Source organism: Protopterus annectens, chromosome 5.part0 (genome assembly GCF_019279795.1).
Source record: "Protopterus annectens isolate FY-2018-M chromosome 5.part0, PAN1.0, whole genome shotgun sequence".
In the NCBI taxonomy this organism is placed as follows: Eukaryota; Metazoa; Chordata; order Ceratodontiformes; family Protopteridae; genus Protopterus; species Protopterus annectens.
Genome location: NC_056735.1, coordinates 1,611,601,190 through 1,611,623,928, shown reverse-complemented (window position 1 = coordinate 1,611,623,928; position 22,739 = coordinate 1,611,601,190). Strand labels below are relative to the sequence as shown.

Below are 22,739 nucleotides of genomic sequence, written 5' to 3'. Positions count from 1 at the left end.
GCAAACTGAAATGGAAGTTGACAATGGGAGACAAAAGAAGACTGGAATTTAAGAACTACCGGAAATTTACAAGAAAATTGACACTGTGGGTGGGGTTGTGAGTGACATAGCTAAAGTGGGTGTTACTTTTGTTACTTGTAGTTGGACCCGAATTTTAGACACTGGGATTGTCCCTTTAAGGATCTGCATCCAAAATCCAACTGTCTCTCCTTATTTCTCCCCTGCTTTTGTCATCATCATCATCATCCCTTTCCACTCTGAATTTTGGCTTTCTTTTTCTGTTATATATATATATGAGCCTTAAAAGTGGAACCTTAAAACATCCCTTTAAATCGGGTAATTCTAAAACACCTTGTTCTCTTGGAATGTTCAACTTAACCCACTTTTCCCTTGCCCTTTTCCCTCCCACTTAAAAGCCTTCAGCACTTTATTAATTACTATCCACAGCTTCACTGGTTGATTAAACAAATATGGCTGAACTGTATATAAAACTCAAGGGGATAAAAACATTTTCACTACTTCTATCTTAATATCCATATCCATAAACAAGATCTTCCAGTGTCTCAGTTTTTGTATTACCTTTTGTTTAGTTTTATACCACATATGCCATAACAGAATCTTTTTTAACCCATACTCCTAAATACTTCATTTCTTTGTGTCCCTATAAATATGGGTATTGCTGAACCACTTCATGTGTATACCCCAGTTCCCACTGATTCGGGACATTGTTTTCAAGAATTGGTTTATTTTGTCAGGGGACCCAGATTTGAGAGAGAGAATTGGGGATGCCCCAGTGGTTGTGTATAGAAAGGACATCTATGTTAAAAACATCTTAGAGAGGAAAAAAGGTGGTAATACCTTAGGAGAACAAGGGAGAATGTCCAAATGTAGACAGTATACCCACTGCAAATATATCTTGGAAGGTGATAACGTATTCCTTAAAGGTTATGGATGGGTGAAACTACTACATAAGTACAGTTGTAGTAGTAAGAATGTCATATATGCTGGTATTTGTCAGACGTGTGCCTGTTTTTACATAGGCAAAACCAAGAATGCCTTTCGAACACGTATTTACCAGCATTTATATGACATTAGGAAAGTGAATTTAAAAAATCCACTGGCTAAACACGTCAATACCTACCCAGGTCATAATTTCAAATTCACAGAACTTGAAGAACTTACGGTAGATGAGAGAGGAGGCCCTATAGAATATTTACTTGAATATAAAGAACTGTTATGGCAATTGAGGGTTAATGCCAACAGTAATCCAGGACTGAATGACATGGTATCATTGACTAGTTTTTTGAAACTAAAAGCAAATTTTTTTATGTAATTTGTTAACTTTTATTATTACATTATTACAACATTATTATTAGAACATTTTATCATTTCATATAACTTATCTTATCATCTTAGGCTTGATGTTTTTAACATTATTAGATATCATAAGCAGTGCAACATGACTTTTAGTTTTGTATGTAAGAAAAAGGGAGTCTGTATCTTTAAATGTAAATGGTGTTCAACACACATCTGTTAATGATGTCTTTGTAATGAGTATTTAAGGAGCTGAGGGTATGATGTCTTTGTAATGAGTATTTAAGCAGCTGAGGGGAGATACTCTGTTTTTTCTGAAGAAGTCAACTGTAATTTGTGACGAAAGCGTTCAACATTAAATTTTATCCTTGTTCCTGTGGTGTCAGCTCGCTTTGTGGTTTCCCAGTTTAGTACATCTCAGATTTGCACATTTTGAGCTAATAATAATGACTTATTTGGGGTGGCGATAATATACATAGGCTAGAATACATTACTGTGACCCTCCTCATGGTATATTTTGTAAGGAAGGGTGTAGAGAGGCACAAGCTTCTACCTGAGGCACTGAAGGAACTTTGCACCCAGTGGCTCCTTTTTGATTTTGTGTGAAAACTGATATTTTTCAACCGTTTGTGTATATTACAGGTTTTAGGCTACACCTCTTGTGCAAGTGCACATTTCAGTGGTGTGTATTGAGTAATGTTAATATAAATGTACTTCTTCACATAACATCATATAATTTACTAGAGTTAGGTGAGATGGACAGTCAGATTATAGGGCCTGTGCAAATTCACCTGAGCTAATTCTTCAAAAAAAAAAAAAAAAATTACACAGTGTTGTAAGTGAGGTCAGTGAACCTTGGATATGATATCTTTTGGGAGACTCCAGTTAATTGTAGAAGAATGTTAGAATGCTGTCATTGTGTTTACTACATTGCATCTGAATGTGTATGTGACAAAGGCAGATCAAATGACATGAACAAGCAGGTTAACAACACTGACTCTCAAAGCAACAATGAGTTTATCTTTTGTTGTTATTACTGTGAGACATAGTGATGTGTTTAATAATTCACATATTTCCAGTAATTGTTCTTGGTGTTGTTCTGTCTAGGAGTATACATCAGTGTATATAGTCTCACAGATCTTTTCTAATGTGTATATGTTTGCACCCATAATTGCGTGCTATCAACGGGACCAGCCTTAGCAATTGCAGGACGCAATTGGGACAATTTTCATGAAAACTCTTTTGGATGTAAGATTATTTCAAATTATTTATCAAGAATATGTAATATTTATCCAGGTTTCTCAATGCAAAATCACAAATCCTTGTAATGCTTTCATTTTTTTCTGTAATATTTTGTGTGCTGGAAGATATCACTTTCAGTAACAGTGTTTTTCATTATTTTGTTCTAGAGCAAAATATATTTAGAATTTTGTATACTTCTTCTTTCGGCTTTTCCCGGTTAGGGGTCGCCACAGCGGATCACCTTGCCCGCTCATGATTGGCAGTGGGGTTTTACGGTGTCGAGTTGCCAGCCCGGCGCCCAACCTTCCTCAGAAGGCACACACACATGCACACACTCATGCCTAGGGCCAATTTAGAGTGCCCAATTGACCTCCAGCATGTCTTTGGGATGTGGGAGGAAACCGGACTACCCAGAGGAAACCCATGCGACCACAGGGAGGACATGCAGACTCCACACATAAGGCACCCCAGCTGAGGATCGAACCGAAGAACCTCTTGCTGTGAGGCGGCAACGCTAACCGGTGCACCAGCGCGGTTGCCCAGAATTTTGTATACTATATATTCATATTCACACCATGTGAGAAAGCAAAAATGTGCATATTTGTTATAAAGTGAATGTAAACACTTGCATAATAAAGCAACAAAATGCTTGAAAGCCAAAATGTGGGTTAAGTCTTCATTCCATTACCAAAAATGCAGCAAACAGTTAATTCAGCTACTTTCATATACTGGCCTAGTGGAGTGCATCCCTTCTGTAAGGATGTACCATCTTTCACTGCAAAGAAATCTGATAAGTATAACAGTCATGTTGCTCTCAGAGATATGCATCTCCACAGCAGACTACATCAGTGATGCATCAAAAGTAATCAGTGTAACTACTGTTTGCTTTCACAGACAGCCTACCATGAAAAAAGATAATTTTCTGTCCACAGTGAAGTATGCTGAGCGGAACATATACTGCTTTAGACAGGCAGTCATTTGACAGTGACCATGTAACTGCCCTATACTTTCACAGAACATAGCCACCTTCTGTGTACCAATTTGAAATTAAACTGTGATGAAGCTGAAAGAGCAAATGGTCACAGTCATGTATTACAGCCTATGTACACTGTCGTCATCCTCTATTTTTTGTCAAATGGCAAACATTCTGCTTTAAATAAGTTCACTGACCTGCTAATTCAAAATAAACTGTACTTTATAGTAATAAAAATAATCCTCCATCTACAAATAGTACCAGTTCAGTATCCTGAGCTACTCATGACCGAATGTTTTCTTTTTCCTAATAAAATCAAGTAATGCCCTTAATTTGCCGGATCAAGTCTCTGATTTTTCTTCAGTAAAAAACACAATACTGGAGTAAATTAATGTGGAAACCATTATTATTTTTTATTTAATGCTTTCTTGGCTCATCTTTCTCTGATCCACTCACTCTCCCTCAACACTGAATACAGGATTCCTTCACTAGACCATTATGACCACCTCCTTCCCTTCCTGAAATACACCATTGATGCACTGGGCATGTGGATAGTGACTCCTGGAAATATTGGGCACTTTGCAGACAGCAGGCCTTTGAAAATAAAGGAGTTGTGATTATTTAAGTAAGTAAATGCATTTAACTGTTTGAAATGTTATTTTTGCATATTCATCAGTCAGAATGCTATCTACCATGACAGTTGTCTGGCAGTGGCAGTTGCACTTGCTATCATCACTTGTCAGCATTAAAACTGCTTCCACATGAGTTTTTCTTTTTATCTTTGTATAAGTCAAAATATGTCTTTGTGGGCCTCTTTGTGTTAAATAGTTGCAGTTGGCCTAGGCTGACCCTTGCTATTAAATGTAATTTTTTTGATGATCTTATTGCAAATACTTTTTGTCACAAGCAGCATGTACATATTATTGTTATATAAATATTTTGTTTACTGTAGCTGATAATTATCATCTGTAAATAACTGTTCCGTTGCAGCGTTAACATTTTTTTTTACTGTAAGGGTTGCTGCCTGTGGCATGGGTCATGACAGAAAAGGATCCCAGGGCCAGCCCATTCAGCCAATTAGCAAATTAATTTATTCATTTAATAAATAAACAAATAGCGCTTAGAGCTTGGATGTCCAGATGAATGCAGCAATACCTCCAACATTTCACAAGATAGAATGGCTTATAAGATAGACTGTATTTGCATGGTGTTTTATGTAAAATGTATATCACTTTTTTTAACCACCTTTGTTGAATTATCACTTGTGACATAGGCGGACTTGTATAAAAGTAATCAAACCATATTAACAAGTTCTCATTTACAAACATTATACATCACATATATTGTTCTATACCATATAATCAAGTCAACATTGCATAAATCGTAAAATTCCTGCCTTCTCTTAAATCTCATTCCTCTTTCAGAACATTTTTCTGCATGGATTGTTCAGGCAATTTCCATTTTTTTTTCTAGGTAATATACCCTTTCCCTTTTCTAAAGATCCCACTTCCTTTTCTTTTATCTCTGTTACAATATTCACTAGTTCAAGTGTAGTTGGTTTAGACTTTAATTTCCATTTTCTAGTAATTGCTTTTTTGGCAGCCACCAGAATTAACATTTACAAGGCTTACTGTGTCGAGGCAACTGAGATAAATTAAAAGTCTGCCAACTCATTACACTCCAAGAACATATGCCCCCAGGTACTTCTTTCTTCCCTATTACACCTTCAACATTTGCCATCTACCTGAAGAAAAATTCTTTTGAGTCTGATTGGGTTTAAAAGTATCTGTGCAAATACTTCCAGGCAGAAATCCTAAATCTTCTAGATTGTGTTATGTATTTGGGAGCCATACATATGTCCTCCCATTGTTTCTTTGTGAATAGTAATCCAAAAAAGAAAATCCACCTTGGGGAAGCTTCATGGGACAAGCCAACTCCAGAAAGGAGGCCTTTGAGTCAAATTTAAAAACCAGAAGATTTTATTAAAGATCAAGATTTAAGAGCACAACTAACTGTCAGCTTTTTGTCCAGTATCAAAGCAGACTTCATCAGAATAAGCTGATTACAGCTCAATTATCCACAAATACTTCACCAATTAGGGTAAAATTAAATCGTATTTGTATACTAATTAATTAACTCATTCTGTACTAAAAAAGTAAGATGAAAACATACCATCCACAAAACCACATTGATTCATATCTGTCAATTTTGGCATCACTTTCCATTCTTTTGGCCATTATGGACATAAACACTTTATAATCATGGTTTAAAATTGGAATGAGTATGTATGTGTACCATGTTTAGGTATTACAGGCATCACAAGTTGTTTCAGGATGTTGGTGTCTCCCTCCTTTTAAAATAATTTTAAACAAAACTTTCCAGATCATTATCACTTTCTTCCCTTCTAGCTTCCAAAACTTCCTCCAGAATGTTATTTATTCCTGATGACTTTCCTGCAGATTGATTATACATCACCATTTTGATCTTATCTCTTTCTATCTTAACTGTTAATTGTTGAACCTCATCTATAGGGCATACTTAAGTGTTAATGCTTCCATTTGTGTTTTTTCTTGATTTCCTCACTTCCCTGTTTTTATTAAATTTTTCATAAAATATCTGAAATGTCTCTACTACCTCTGCAGGATCTATGGTTATTTTTCTTGTTATAGTGTTGCTAAGTTTGGCAACAACCCTTTCTGCTACCCGAGTCATCGTGCCAGAAATTTTTGTGCTCTGGAAATATCAAAAAAATAAAAATAAATATATAATTGCTTAACAACAGTATTTCTGAACATATGCGTATTACCCAGGCATTCCATTATTTTCTCTTTAGCACTCTGCATTTGAGCTTCTTCTTGTTCTTCTGTGAGATTCTTCTTATTCTGTAATACTTTAATCTTTGTCAACCCCTCTACATAATTCTTGTTACTTCTTAACCAGATTACCTTCTTTTATTTCTACAATAAATGTCGCTTTCATTTTATCCCACTCACTAGCATTAATTAACTTCAGGAGTACTTTCTATCTTCTCTAATAACTCAAGAATAATTTCCACTACCCGCTCCTTAAATTCCTCTCTTTTTAACAGGTAGGCACGGAAGTGCCAGTGTCTCATTTTCACTTCATTACCCTGCATTTTTTTTGTAGTAATTATTGGTGCATGATCTGAAATAGTTATTGAACATGTGTCATCATTCTCAATTGCATACACATATTCCTGTGAAATATAATTTCTGTCTAGTCTAGCTCATTTTTTGTACCTTGGGGAATATATCAATTTTCTTCATGTTCTTACTACTGAATTCACGTCTTTCATACTAAATATAGTAGGGGTAGCATTGTCACCTTACAGCAAGAGGTTCTCTGGTTCGAATTTCAGCAGGGGTGCTTTCTGTGCGGAGTCTGCATGTCCTCCCTGGGTGCTTCGGTTTCCTTCCGTCTTACAAAGAAATGTATATGGAGCATTTCCCCCTGGCCTCGCTGAAAATTGACGTTGTTCCAAGTCAGACTTTCCCGTTAAACAAATGTTAAATAAATAAAATTAAAAAAATATATATTGTCATGCATTTCTTCAGAAATCTACCCTCTTTTGTTATATTTCCCTTCTAAGCTCCCCAGATACATCCTCATTGTTGCAAACAAAATTCCAGTCCCCACCTATAAATAATATTCCTTGATGAAAGCTGATTATTTCTCCCAACAGTTTTAAAGCTCCATAATAGTGGTTTTAGGCAGGATGTAAATACATATTAGCTTAATCCTTTGTTCTTTCCAAATTTCTCTCTTGTAGCATTTGCTAGTTGTACTCTGCATTTCCGAATATGATTAAATATTCTTTCCTTTTTGTCTGTACCTGTGAGACTCTTCGCATTCCAAGATAATATGGAAAGTGTTGTCATTATTCCCACTTATTATGTATGTCAGCCTTTTTAAATGTCTGTTTCTAGCTTTTGTGATACATGCACCCATTAATGTTTGGGTAGTCCTTTATACTATTTTTCTCTTTTCCTCAACATTGGAAACTGTGACACATTTTGCAAGGCTTTTTGTTTTAATAAACCCCCCCCCCAAAAAAAAAATGCCTACAGAACACCCCCATAACCTGTTAACTTAATACAAACACATATAACTATGTACAGCTGCAAATAATGAAGCTTAAACCTCGTAATAGAACATTTCTCCCAAATAGCTGCTAATGCAGGCCTTAATTAACCAGAAATTGAGATTACCCATTGTAAGATGCATGTTATTTCCTGTGCTTATATTTACACTAATTGATATCTGTTCTTTTTTATCTTTATTTTCCTCCCAGATGCCAAAACAACTTGCATGCTTTCAGAAAACATTAACTTTTAGTCTTGAATTAACCAATGTTGTGGCTTTTTATTGTACCTATTATCAGTTTATCTCTATAGAAGTGTAAGAGAAAAAAAGTAATATTCTCCTACAGCCTGAAAAACAAGCTGAAACGTTGTTTGAAAAGAAAATCTTTCACTATATTTGGTGTTCTCATAATTTGCTTGTTTCCACTTATTAGATTAAACCAAGGGTCTTAATCCATACATTCACTTATGAAAAAGTAAGAAAAAACTTATCAGCTTTGCATATATTATGGTCTGTGTACTTTTGTACCCCATCCCCCACTTCAGCAACTCGAGACTATAAACAATTAACTTAAACATGCTTTTGTCTTGCCTTTCTACTCTTTTTAAACTGCAATGACTACATTTCTTAATACTAAAAAGAAAAAGGCATCTGTTTAGTTTTGTAACTTTATCACATAAAAAATCAACTAAATGTACTTTACTGTAAAACAATTTACATTGTGAAATTTTCATAGAAATTCTGTTAAGAACAGAAATTGTTTTACTTACAGTTACCCTTTTCCTCCTCCTTCTTCTCCCCTCAGTGTCCTTCTAAACATTAATGGCATGAAGTGAGGCAAATGCTTTTCTGTTTCTCAGAAGTTTAACAAAGTTAGCAAATGTCCACTCTTTCTACTTTTTATTATACAGACATATTTCACAAATACGATTGATGCTTTGCAGTATTTACTAATGTATGTGTTGCTGGCCTTTTTCTTGTTCATCTCCATGTTACAACTCCAGGTTCTGGTTCTTTTCCAAGGTACTTGCAAATCTTCTAGTCAACTACTGTGCTTTTCTCTGTCTTTCAAGCATTTTCCTTTGGAACAGTGTAAAAGTTGTTACTGGTAATATATATATATATATATTGAAGAAGGGTCCCCTTATGCTTGATGGCTCACTTTTTGTTGGACAGATTTTTGTATTTCCTCTTTAGCCTGTTCTGCATCAAAAATGACATTGATCCTCCAGGAAAAAAATATTCTGAAGACAGCTGGATACAGCAGCTTGAAATAATAAGTTGCCTCCGGCATTCCCTGATTACAGGGATCAATATGTTTCTCTTCTGCCTGGTGTACAGTGAATTATCATTTTCTACATGCACTCTACTGTCTCCAACTTTTTAATACTTTGCCCTTTCACCACAGTTTTGTCAGGATCAACTCTTTCTGCTGGTAGGTTTGCATCTTTACTAATACAGGTCTTGGCTGCTTTCTCATGGCCAGATTTGGAGCATACACACACTGTGTCCTTTCAGTTAATAGTTCCTGTTGCGGAATATCATCCCAGTTGCATATGAAGTGTCTTCATAAAATTAATACAGCCTGTTCCTTCTAGTTTCTTTGGCACAACAGAAAATCTCAGATTTTCCTTATATGTTCTGTCCTCTAATTTTACCATTTTTTGAAACATCTCTTCTTGAGCAGTCTCATACTCAGCCAGCCTTTTCTTCTTTTTGACCTCTAAGTTTTTTGCAGTGTTATCAGCTCATTTCAGTATCTATTTAAAGCTTCTTTCATTTTTGGGTTGATATTCTCCTTCAGTGTTTCATTTATTTTAATCAGCTGTGTGCATATTTGATTCCCTCTAGATTATTGGAAGCCATGTCTTGCACCAAAGCTGGAATTTGAACTGCTTTTCGCTGCAGAATTTTTCCCCAGTTATTGTTTTCTCATCACCTGTTCTAATTGGTTTTCTTTCGGGCTGTCTTAGTTTAGTCTTTGCTGTCATCTAGGCAGTGTACTTACTAGTCGCTAACTGAATTTACTAAGAGTGACAGAGTTCCTGGTCCTTTTGTTTCAGTTTCTTTTTTTCACACTGGGGGACCTAAAGTTAAGTGGTTGATCAGCATGCAGCCATTGTGTAACAATGTACATCACGTTTTGATTTGCTATTATTTGATTATGGAATGTCATACCAATTTACATGAATGTTTGAATTGGTCTTTGTTTATTTAAAAGACAGGTCTATCTTCCAGTATATTTAAACTCATTCTAAAGTTATTTTTTTATTTTATTTATTATTTTTACAACATCATCACTTTGGTGTATTTCATTGTCCATTTAGCCATCAGCACCTTTTAATTTCTTGATTTCCATTTTCCTGTCGGAAATTATGCAGGCCTCATCGTGTTTTTTTTTTCTTCTTATGTAAGGCATTTCAAAACTGAATATATCACAACCTCCATGACTTGGGGGATACTACATTCTTTCTATATTTTTCACTAGTAATCACCACCCACAGTTGTAATTCCTAAGTCTGTGTTTTGCTGAGATCAGTAATGTCCTATACAGGATACATAACATCTAAAGTGAAACTCTTTTCCAGAGAGTCATAGATGAAGAAAGCTGTACACGAAGAACAGTGATCACTTGTACTGCAACATTAGCTAAATAAACAAGCAGGTACTTTCATTTTGGAGAATGAAATGTTGCTGCTTTTTATGTTATTGTAATGATTTGAGGAGTAAAGGTGCTAAAGTATTGATTTATATTGTGTATAAGTAAGATAGTTGTTTCCTTTTTTAAGAATGTACATACCCTATAGTGCATTGCAGTTTCTAGGTTGTAGTCAGTAAGAGGTGCCTCAAGTTTTAATATAATTTCTGTTGAGCTGCCATGTTGTTACTAATAAAAGTTACTTGTTTGACTAAACTGATTGTTTCCTTTCATTTGTAACATGAACAGTGAATATTATTGGGCAATCATTGGCAAACAGTGTGACAGTATGAAATGCCAGCTGTTAGTCATAGATAACTAAACACAGCTGCTGTTCCTGGCAATTAAAGTAACCTTGGAATTATACTCAACTTATTGAAATTACTACTTTGAATGCTAACAAAAACTTCCTGCCTAACTACTTTTTCTGGAATAATTTTTTTGTACCTTGAACATGTTTTAGCAGCTTAAAGTTAACACAAATCAAAGTGATTTGGTGAAAAGTAAAGAAGTGAGCATAATGCTGTTTCCAGAGAAGTCTAAGACATAGATTACACTTAGCTCTGTCATTATAAGTGAGTGTATAAATAAACCACCTGGCAGGCTGAGTCATATTTTGAGGGCATAAAAAGAATTTTGGGAGAAAGTCATTATGAAGAACAAAAAAGTATCAGTATGATAGTTTCCATCATACCACTTTTGGAGTTTAACATATTACTGAATAAAACCAAACACAGAATGATTGCCTTTATGCTATACAAAAAAAAAAAAAAAGATTTTTGGGCAATATTTTCCTTTACGTTTGGAGTGTCAGTAGTGCATCCTGTTACATAATGGGATGGGTAGGACTGATACCCACATGTGTTTTTATTATATTGCTTAGATTTTAGTATAGTGATTTGCATATCTGACAGTATATTACTATTTGACATTAAAGATCCCAGGACTGAAAGGCTTGTACTTGTGTTTGCTCTTCCCAGTAAGGAACCCTATAGACCTAGCAGGGGATTGTAGAATGGGATTTATGGGTTGAGGTTTGAGGCAATGGATGTTAGGCTTAGAAGCATGGCATGGGAATCTGGTAAAGGGAAGTAAGTTCCTCTTCATCGGAGGTAGAGGTAACATGGTTAAATAAACATCACGTGTCTGTGATTGGTGGTAGTGGAAGTACCTTTACCTGCACAAATTTGACACCTTACACAAAATGAGAAATGGATTGTTGAAACCTACTCAATTTTGATGTTGCCCTGCATGCTGCCCTTTTAATTACTGAAGACATTATTGTCTAGCTGTGAACCATGATTTGTCTAGAACTGTTTGATCGTATACATTAGAGCAGTTTTTCAGATACTTTCATAACCACCTTCCATAACTTACAAAAATGAAATCTAAAACATCTTCTTGATATCAGGTTTTCTAATAGATTTAATATATATCAGTGGATGGGCAGAACTTATTTTTACATTTTTTTATCCTGTTACTGTAAACAGTCTCATTACACTTTCACACATATATATATATATATATATATATATATATATATATATATATATATATATATATATATATGTGTGTGTGTGTGTGTCAGTCAGAATCCTCTCTTATTTGTAATGTTATGCTATTTATGTGACTTTTAATACTTTCCTTTTATTTTCTCCTACCCTATTCTCTTAACAGCACTTTAGCATTTTGCTCAGAGCTAGGTTTGCTGACATAAATTTCATACCTAAGCATGGCTTATGGTATGCTGCATTTCTGTAAAGCAACTGATACTGTTTGTTCTTTTTGGTTTTACTCATCTTTTACTACTAGCTGTTTTGAACCCACTTTTTGAATGGCTGTTTTCTCTACATTATTTTTCATTTGTATTGAAAATTAAGCTTCACTTGTTGTACCTTCTGTGAGACAGTAGTTTGTAAAATCAACCGGTAAATAAGCTATTTTCATTTTGCATTTGCTTTATCCCTTTACTGAAAATATTGAAATTATGCCCTATCGGTCAGTACTGTGCTTTGTTTTTGCAGTTTCTAGGCCTCCTAGGGAAGCAGATTATTTTATCCCAGGAAGGCTAGCCTCATGTTTGATAATATATATCAGGATTTACCCATGGCTGGTATGGTTTAATCACAAGGGAAAGCCCGAGTGATTGACCAAAGCCAGCCATGGGTAAATCCTGATGTACCCACACCCACTCATGGGTTATTGCTATTGTCCAATGACATTATTTAAGAAAGAAATTGCTTACCTTTCTTAAATAATATTTTGTTTAACAGCGCTATAGTGTTTCTCCACTTTCTCCATTGTTTATTGGCACAATTCCCCTTGTTTGTACAATACATCAGTACAGTGCAGGAGAAACAACAGAGAAAAGAGAATCTCTGTTGCTTTTTTTTCTTGTCAAGATTTTATGAGAGACAGCACAGAAATAAAAGGAACATCAGGTACATTTCCGTTTCTTTATTTTTGAGAATGTACCTGATTTTTCTAATGTTTCTGTCCCTCAGCATATTCTAATAGAACGTCCGGCTGCTCATTGGTATTTCAGCATCCAGACTTTATTCTATTGGTGTATACTGGATTTACGAGTACTCTGGCTGGGCTGTCCAATCCACTCCACATGCTCATTTTTGAATACAAGCGATCTGTCATTGTATAATCCCCACTACAGAACAAGTTCCCTTGTCACTCATTTTGCTTGTTTCTTAACGCATTATCTGTACCCTTATTACCCATTTTATGACTCTGTTTCCCATTTCCCATTTGTCTCTCTGTTTAGTAAAGCCTGATATCATTTTTGCCAGCACTACCTCCCACCAAAGAATTTTTCAGATGACCGGTAATATTTTTCCATTCCTCGCCTTACCTAATAAATTTAATGAATGGTGGTGGTGCTTTATGAGGTCACTGTAGCAGTCGGCTGTAACTTGCAAGCATGAAATACTTTACAGCTCTCATAAATAAACTTGCTTCTTTTTTTTAGAAAAGTATTCTCTCGTACCTTGATGAATGTGCACATTTTTATTTACATGCACATCTTCTTACATCAGCATTATGATTTTGCCTACTCCTGTCTCAATCTAGCTTTTGCCATACTTTTGGTAACTGTCACAGATCATCTGTTTGTCTCAACCACTGCCTTCTGTGTGACAGTGTGTGACCTAGATTTCACTGTGCCTAATTAGGTATAAGTGGTACAATGTCCTGGCCTTTGAATCATTCACTGGCTGTTTTATGAAATGCTCTTCTAACTTGAAGGTAAATTAGGAGGTAAGACTGGTGTTAAGCTGGATATGTTTGCATGTTAGTAGGTGGGGAAACTGAACCCTTGGTAAAGGGACATAGCTGTTTACTAAGAAGTAAAATGATGTTTAGTACTAAGATATTAAGTCCTTTGAAGAATGAGCCCACTGGAACTAAGCATTGTTTTGATGTTTATTGGAAAGGGAACTGAACTTTAAGGAATCAGTGTACATCAAGATGATGTATGGCACTAAATATGTTAGTTTGTCCACTGGCACAGAGGTAGAGTGTTCATCTTCGGTGCTTGTGACCCACGTTTGATTTGCAGCCCAGAGACCAGGGACCTTACTGGGGGAGGGAGGAGTGGGCGCCATTCCTACTTGTCTTCCTAAGGGGGAAGGCTCTAGGGTCACCTACTTTAGTAACTGACTGCTAACAGTGCTTGGGCAACTGCTGAGGTGTAAGCTCTCAGAGGCAAACAACAGGAATGCCTTAGGGTAGCATGGAACGGGTATGTGTGTCTACATATTCTCTGCGTGGTGCCATTCCATGCATGCTTCTGGAATGAGGGTTAGGAAAACAATAAATAAAATAAAATGCTAACTATGTTATAGCCTATTTCTATAATTTCTGCTAAGTTGGCATGGTGATGTAAATGGATGTATAGTCTGTGTATGGTAAAGAGATTCTATTTAGATCTAGCTCACTTGTTTTTGGAGACATGATTAATGCTAAGACATTCTAATGAATTTATTCAGATAATTTGGTGTCTGAAGCTTTTAAAAATAGAGTGTTATTTATTGACAGCTGTTTCTAAATTAATGCTGTTTCTGTTTTTCTTTCTTCTCATAAAAAGAAATATATTTGTTGCTGTATATACTTAAATAAATATTTTTATTGGCCACTAGACACCAGAGCAGTTCACATCCTCGTGACATTTTAGAGCTAATTGCAAAGTGAGTAAAATGACATCCTTATAACATATGTTGCACAGTGGCATTTTTTAGTTGGGTTTTTACTCTACGAAATATTTCTTCTTTCAAGTACATGTTTTGGTTGTTGAAGAAGCTGGATGTTTGAATCATTACAGTGGTACTTAAAAGAAAAACTTAACGGTGTTACTTGGGGACTCCTCAGTTTGTTCAAAGTATTAAATTCAGGGGCATATGTTAAGAAATAATGGGTTTAAGTACTTTGTTCTTAATTGTTTCTTTGGTTAATCATCCGTGACACTATCCTTTTAACAGCTGTATACTTTATATGCAGTAGAAAGGTAAATCACTACTGTACCACTGGAAATAAAGGGTTTTTTTGCTCCCTACAGGTTCTTATGCGCCATACTTTACATTTATTGCAAGATTTTTTTTTTGGTTCCAGCAAAATTCCCCCAAGTCATAAACTATATACATCTTTCCACAGTGCCTGGAATGTTTCCCATTGGTATACATTATCAGGGTAATAAGCACACATTTTCCATAATTATGGACTTTTGGGTCTAATAAGCAATTAAATATCCATGTCATTATCATCATTATATTTATTTAGCAGAAATATAGTATTAAAAGTTAACATTGTGCCAATACCAGCCTATTCCACTAATGAACTTTGTTTTCCCTCTCAACAGGCTTCTTACATCATTCAAGGGAAACTGCAGAATATTGAAACTGTTTGCAAAGCATATAAAGGTAAACACACCACTTGTCTATTTGCAGCTTGTGATATACAACTCTAACAGAAATGGTGAACTTTCTCAGTTATGTCTTACAACTTTTTTTTTAACTTGCAATACTGTACATAGTCCATGAAACATTGTGTGTGTGTGTTTGTATGTACATTTTTTTTACACTGACTGCACATTTAATAATGAAATCTTGTTGTTTCTTCAGCCATTTTATATCCTCACCTCTTGTGCATTTCTTTCGAAATAGACTAGAAAAGGAGTTACTGTTAACTGATGTTTTTTGACTCCAGTCAAGCATGTAAGGAATTACTTCAGTACTTTTACCCTAACGACAAGGAAGCTGTGTGTGTGTGTGTGTGTGTGTGTGTGTGTGTGTGTGTGTGTGTGTGTGTGTGTGTGTGTGTGTGTGTGTGTATATACACCTGAGATATGTGTATAAACTTCCCACACAGGCACATCTCCTCTTTATTATACTCATTCTAGCACATCATTTGTGATTTTTGTTACTGCAGCTATTAAGTAATTCCAAATGTTAAAGATAGCTTCTTATTCAGGAAAACATCTTACGTCATCTTAATATGTAAATGTTCTGTTTAATTATTATTGGTATCAAAAACATTTAAATTGATTTAAACTGTGTATGAAGGAGTGTTGAAGGAATTTTTAACTGGTTATTCTGCTCTTCAGTAACTTGAACTAAAAGCTAGTGTTGGCTGAATTTTGTTATTTGCTAGTAATTACAGGTGTGGGGGTAGCCACATTCAGTGATTTCCTGTCCTTGCATATTTAAACTGGTGCATGTGAAATAATTCCTGCTTTAAAACTTCAGCTTGGCAAGCTAAGAACTTGGTTATATTCAACTGGACGTATAAGAGAATTTAAGTACCTTTTTATGCACTTTTTCTTTTAAAAAATACAGTATTTAAATTGATTTAAACTGTGTATGAAGGAGTGTTGAAGGAATTTTTAACTGGTTATTCTGCTCTTCAGTAACTTGAACTAAAAGCTAGTGTTGGCTGAATTTTGTTATTTGCTAGTAATTACAGGTGTGGGGTAGCCACATTCAGTGATTTCCTGTCCTTGCATATTTAAACTGGTGCATGTGAAATAATTCCTGCTTTAAAACTTCAGCTTGGCAAGCTAAGAACTTGGTTATATTCAACTGGACGTATAAGAGAATTTAAGTACCTTTTTATGCACCTTTCTTTTAAAAAAATACAGTATTTAAATTGATTTAAACTGTGTATGAAGGAGTGTTGAAGGAATTTTTAACTGGTTATTCTGCTCTTCAGTAACTTGAACTAAAAGCTAGTGTTGGCTGAATTTTGTTATTTGCTAGTAATTACAGGTGTGGGGGTAGCCACATTCAGTGATTTCCTGTCCTTGCATATTTAAACTGGTGCATGTGAAATAATTCCTGCTTTAAAACTTCAGCTTGGCAAGCTAAGAACTTGGTTATATTCAACTGGACGTATAAGAGAATTTAAGTACCTTTTATGCACTTTTTCTTTTAAAAATACAGTATTTAAATTGATTTAAACTGTGTATGAAGGAGTGTTGAAGGAATTTTTAACTGGTTATTCTGCTCTTCAGTAACTTGAACTAAAAGCTAGTGTTGGCTGAATTTTGTTATTTGCTAGTAATTACAGGTGTGGGGGTAGCCACATTCAGTGATTTCCTGTCCTTGCATATTTAAACTGGTGCATGTGAAATAATTCCTGCTTTAAAACTTCAGCTTGGCAAGCTAAGAACTTGGTTATATTCAACTGGACGTATAAGAGAATTTAAGTACCTTTTATGCACTTTTTCTTTTAAAAATACAGTATTTAAATTGATTTAAACTGTGTATGAAGGAGTGTTGAAGGAATTTTTAACTGGTTATTCTGCTCTTCAGTAACTTGAACTAAAAGCTAGTGTTGGCTGAATTTTGTTATTTGCTAGTAATTACAGGTGTGGGGGTAGCCACATTCAGTGATTTCCTGTCCTTGCATATTTAAACTGGTGCATGTGAAATAATTCCTGCTTTAAAACTTCAGCTTGGCAAGCTAAGAACTTGGTTATATTCAACTGGACGTATAAGAGAATTTAAGTACCTTTTTATGCACTTTTTCTTTTAAAAAATACAGTATTTAAATTGATTTAAACTGTGTATGAAGGAGTGTTGAAGGAATTTTTAACTGGTTATTCTGCTCTTCAGTTATGTTTTTGTGTTAATCTTAGTGGCATTGAAACTGCCCGCCCCTCAGCCTGCCTCTGGGCCCATCTCATTTGCTCACTCAACTGAGTGCAGTGAGATCATATTCTGATTTCAGGCACTCCTACTGTGTACAAAGAGAGCATCTGGGAAATAGAAAAAAAAAATTAAGCTTATTTCCTGCCTTTCTTGTTAAGTGGTACAGACTCTTTGTAGGCTTCTGAGCCCCCAAGCCCTTCTGTGTTTGAGGGAAGCCTTCTAGCTTGTTTTTTTTTTTTCTTGTAACTAGCCAGTTTTCTAGTTTCAGCACTCAAATTTGTTTCTTTGATCTCAGCACTTGTTCAGAAAATAAATAAATAAATAAATAAATAAAAAAAAAAAATTTCATCTGCTTTTACTGTACTTGTGTTTTTACCTACTTCTTTTTACTTTTGCATCATCTTAAAATACTCAATTGTATTTATTACTGCTTGGTGTAACTCATTCTAAGCCTTTTGGTTTAAACACTTGGGCTTCGGACCAGTTAGTTGTTTTGCACTGAGAGGTTTGTGGTCTGCACTGTTGTGGCAGAACAGGTAGCTTACATCCTTCTAGGTTGAGAACTGCTGATTGAGGGCTCAGTGTCTGTTATTCTAAAAGTGTATTAATTCTGGTTTAAGCACTTGGGCTTTCAAGCCAGTTATTTTACATTAAGAGGGTTCGTGGTCTGCACTCTTGTGGGAGGAGAGGCTGGACTCTGCCCTTCTGAGCTGGGAATTTCTGGTTAAAGGCTTATAGTGCATGCATATCTGAACTGTTTCTTACTGAAGTTGGTGCCTTGTTTGCTGTGGCATAGACTGGATTCGGGCCTGCTGGATCTAGCTTTGTTTGTGTAACTTGAGCACTAATCCAGACATTCTCTAAAGTATTCAATGGTATTTATTACTGCTTGGTTGTAACTTGATTAAAGTGTAGCTATCATTCAAGTCTTTTGGATTAAGCACTTGGGCTTCAGACCAGTTGTTTTACATTAGGAAGGTTTGTGGCAAGCACTGTGGTGGCAGGACAGGTAGCTTTCATCCTTCTAAGTTGGGAACTGCTGATTGAGAGCCCAGTGTCCAAGTGTATTAGTTCTGGTTTAGGCACTTGGGCTTCAGGCCAGTTATTTTACATTAAGAAGGTTCGTGGACTGCACTCTTGTGGGAGAAGAGGCTGGACTCTGCCCTTCTGAGCTGGGAATTTTCTGGTTAAAGGTTTATAGTGCCTGAATATTTGAACTGTATCTTACTGAAATTGGTTCACCTTGTTTGCTCTAGCATAGACTAGATCCAGGCCTACTGAATCTAGCTTTGTTTATATACTTGTTGTTTGTTTGCTTGTTATTTCCCTGGAAGCTAATTCACCTAATACGCAACTTCTCAGCTTCTGTGGATCACTAGTGATATCTGCATTGCTTACTGTACTTATTTCCTTGTTTCACTTGAAAGAAAGTTACTGTTTGTCGGTTTTGCATTTAGTTACTTGTATCACATTGCACTCAAGTTACCTGGCACTTGCTCACTAAAGCAATTATATAAGTCAGCACTAAAAATTAAAAGCACTACACCCTCACTCCCCACTGGCCCTTGTTTTCAATTAAGGATTTCCCAATATTATTCTAGCATGTCCAAAGGTCAGTTGTCAATCTCCTCTCCGGTCCAGCTGGTGAATCTGGGAATCTTGAGGCAATGTTATAACTGCCTCATGTACACAGACAACCCTCTCCTCCTCCCACATAACACAAATACTTGAGAGGTGCAGCTATTTAGCCAAACTGGAGGCTGAGCTCTCTCAACTCAGGACTGGCAAGACCAGACAGGAGGAGAAGGCAACTACACACACCACAAAACCAGCCTCACATAATGCTACCACTCCACTGAATCAAACACATAAACACACAAAGACATACTCGGAGGCTCTGAGTAAAAATTTACCTAAACAGCAGAGGCCTCCAAAGCAGACACCCAAACAACTGCTACCTCAAGACACCCCACAAGCAACACATAAACCACAAAAGCAGTGTGCAAAGCAGTCACAGCCCTTAAGGCCAAATACAACACCAAACATACTTGTCATAGGTGACTCCATAGTCAGACACACTGACGTCCCACTCACCAGGCTGAACAAGGAGAGGGTCACAGTAAGCTGCCTATCGGGCGCTAGAATCCGCCACATAACACAAGCACTGGGTCACTCCACAGCAAGTACAAATATGACACAGTCATTGTCCATGCTGGTGTGAACGACCTGAGACGTACCTCCCTGGACTGCATGAAGAGAGACATAGAGGAGCTCTCTGATTATGTAGCCCAGGCAGGTATGACCCTAACCCTGAGCAGTATCCTTCCTTCACCAAGAATGATGCCACAATATAGAGACAAGATGATCAGCTTTAACAATTGGCTTAATGTCTGGTGTCATTCAAAGGGGATCCAGTGTCTGTCTGCCTGGGATGACATGCTTGACAAGCCACGCTGCTTCAAGGGATGGCTTGCACCTGTCACCCTGGGATTCCGGATATTGGCTAAGGCTCTTGCCACCCCATAGTGCCTTTTTAGGCAAGGCTCAAATTCTAAACCTACCACCCTAGAAAACAAAAATGGGAAGAAATTGAGGGTAATGCTGCTCAATGCCAGAAGTCTAAATCTCAAAATGCACGCACTCGAGGCCCTTCTCAGTATGGAGAACATCGATGTCTGTGCTGTAACTGAAACCTGGTTCAAGGCTCCTGAGAGCACCCGGCACTATTAGGTTTTACCTCATATCATGCGTTCCGGCCCCAAAACCCGGACCACTCCACAAAAGGAGGGTGTATCCATATTCATAAAGGATACTCACACCTCCAGGTTGGTGGCAACGCATGAAGCTTCGGAAACCATCCAGGTGCAACTAACAATAGGCAAAACTGCTCTACAAATTGTAGCATGCTACAGGCCACCCTCTCAAACTCAGGAACCCCACACAGCCTTCCTGAAGACACTGGAGGGTATAAATGTATCTCCAAACACCATCATATTGGGTGACTTCAACTACCCGAATATAGACTGGGAACATTACTCAAGCCCTAACTTTCTAGCCCAACGGTTCCTGGAGTTCATACATTCAAATGCCATGGAACAGCTAGTCACTGTTCCCACGAGAGGAGAAAATATACTAGATCTCATTGTCACAAACATGGGGACAAAATGCTCCACACCGAAGTATATCCCTCATTGGTGAGATCTGATCATAAACTAATCTCACTGGAAATCCACATCCCGCCCCACCCCAAACAAAAAGACCATAGTGAAGAACTTCTCTAAAGCAAACTTCACACTACTCAAGACTGGTGTGGTATCCTTCAAGGCCCCTGAGTCAGAGGAAACCACAACCCAAGCTGGAAGCCCTTACAAATGCCTTCTATGAACACCTCCAGGACTGCATGGATCAGGCAATCCCAAATAAAACCAAGACTCTTTCCACAAAGGGCAAACGTCCAGTCTGGTGGACCCCAGCCATTAACAAACTTTACAATAAGAGGAGAAAGCTATTACATGATAGAACAAAATCCATAAAAGGGAAGTCACCCTGATCATTATTAGTAAAAAATACGAGCACTCATAAAATCAACTAAGGCCAATTTTGAGAGAAAAATTGCCATGGATTCAAAGGACAATCATAAGGCCTTTTTCAGCTATGTTAGGAACCTGGGTGGAAACTCACAGATATGCTCAGAATTAGTCCAAAATGATACAAAAATCACTGAACCCACAGACATTGCCAACATACTGGCAGACAGGTTCAGTGCAAACTTCACCCGCCTCTCCCCCACTAAAGGAGAGATAACTATCCCAGCCGAGTGTAGCCTCCCAGACATCTCAAATGCGCAGGTGAAAGCTGCTCTCTCTAAAGCTAAAAACACAGCATCAATGGGACCGGATGGTGTCCCCGGCTGTGTGCTACACGAGCTAAATGAGGAATTAAACCCGCACATAAGGCAGCTGTTTAATCTCAGCCTTACCACAGGATACGTGCCCAAGGAGTGGCGACGGCAACTGTGGTCCCACTCCACAAAGGTGGCGCCTCTACGGACCCTGGTAATTACCGCCCCATAAGCTTAACAAGTCTAGTCTGCAAAGCTATGGAGAGGATCATAATGGAGCTCATAAACAAAGATATAGGGGACTTGCAGACATTGGACCCGACCCAGTTTGGCTTTGTCAAGGGAAGATCATGCCTTTTGAACTTGGTCGACTTCTTGAAATAGTCACCAAGGCCATTGATGAGGGAAAGGCAGTCCATACAGCCTACCTTGACCTTGCAAAGGCTTTCGACACAATACCCCACTCGGGTATTGTAGAAAAACTTACCAGCTTAAATGTAAACCCATATGTCACAAGATGGGTTGCAAACTGGCTTAAAGACAGAACCCACAGGGTTAGAGTTGCTGGCGCTGTGTCAGACTCCAAGCCGGTCACAAGTGGTGTCCCACAGGGCTCGGTCCTTGGCCGCCTATTGTTTGGCATCTACTTCTCAGAAGTACAGGCCAACATGGGAGGACTTTGGCTGACAAAGTTTGCAGATGACTGCAAACTGGGCGCCATAGTGGAAAGTGCATCGGACACTGATATCCTTCAGAAGGGACTCACGGAAACAGATAGCTGGTGCCAGAGCCATGGCCTGAAGTTAAACGCCAAAAATGTATAGTCATACCCTTCGGGAAAAACAAGGTAACCCCAAGCTACCATATAGGTGGCAATCCACTAAGCACAGAAGAGGTTATCAGGGACCTGGGGACCCAGGTTGACAGTGGCCTTTCTTTTGACACTCACATTGCTAAAGTGGTTAGAAAGACCTTCTACATTGCCCACCTGATCATGAAGGGATTCACATCCAGATCTAGTGAGGTCATTGTTCCCCTGTACTCTTCACTTATCAGACCAATGATCGAGTACAATGCCCCATTCGGGATGTATCTCACCCGACATCTGCAGCAATTGGAGAGACCCCAAAAGTTCCTTACCAAAAGGATAAAGGGACTCCAAAATCTGTCATATGCTGCCAGATTGAAGAAACTCCAGCTCTATTCAGTCGCATACCGTCTGCTCAGAGGTGACATGTGCCTGACATACAAGGCCATGTCCAACCCGGAATTAATGGACATGCTCCACCTCAAAAATCCAAATCCACCAAAACCACTAGAGCAAGCGACTTAAACCTTAGCACGGATATAAATAGGACGTGCTGGAGGGATAGATTTATCACTCAGAGACTCCCTATGCTGTGGAATAAAATC

The 22,739-nt window shown here is 37.4% G+C and overlaps 1 protein-coding gene across 4 annotated transcripts in view; it reads left to right on the top strand.

Moving 5' to 3' along the window:
- Window positions 1-22,739, top strand: part of CMSS1 (cms1 ribosomal small subunit homolog) — a 1,462,848-nt gene that overhangs the window by 1,201,608 nt on the left and 238,501 nt on the right. For all 4 annotated transcript variants that reach the window (XM_044071376.1, XM_044071373.1, XM_044071375.1 and 1 more), the window contains exon 7: window positions 15,196-15,256. In XM_044071376.1, coding sequence (XP_043927311.1) covers window positions 15,196-15,256 — 61 coding nt within the window. The remainder of the gene's footprint in view (window positions 1-15,195; window positions 15,257-22,739) is intronic.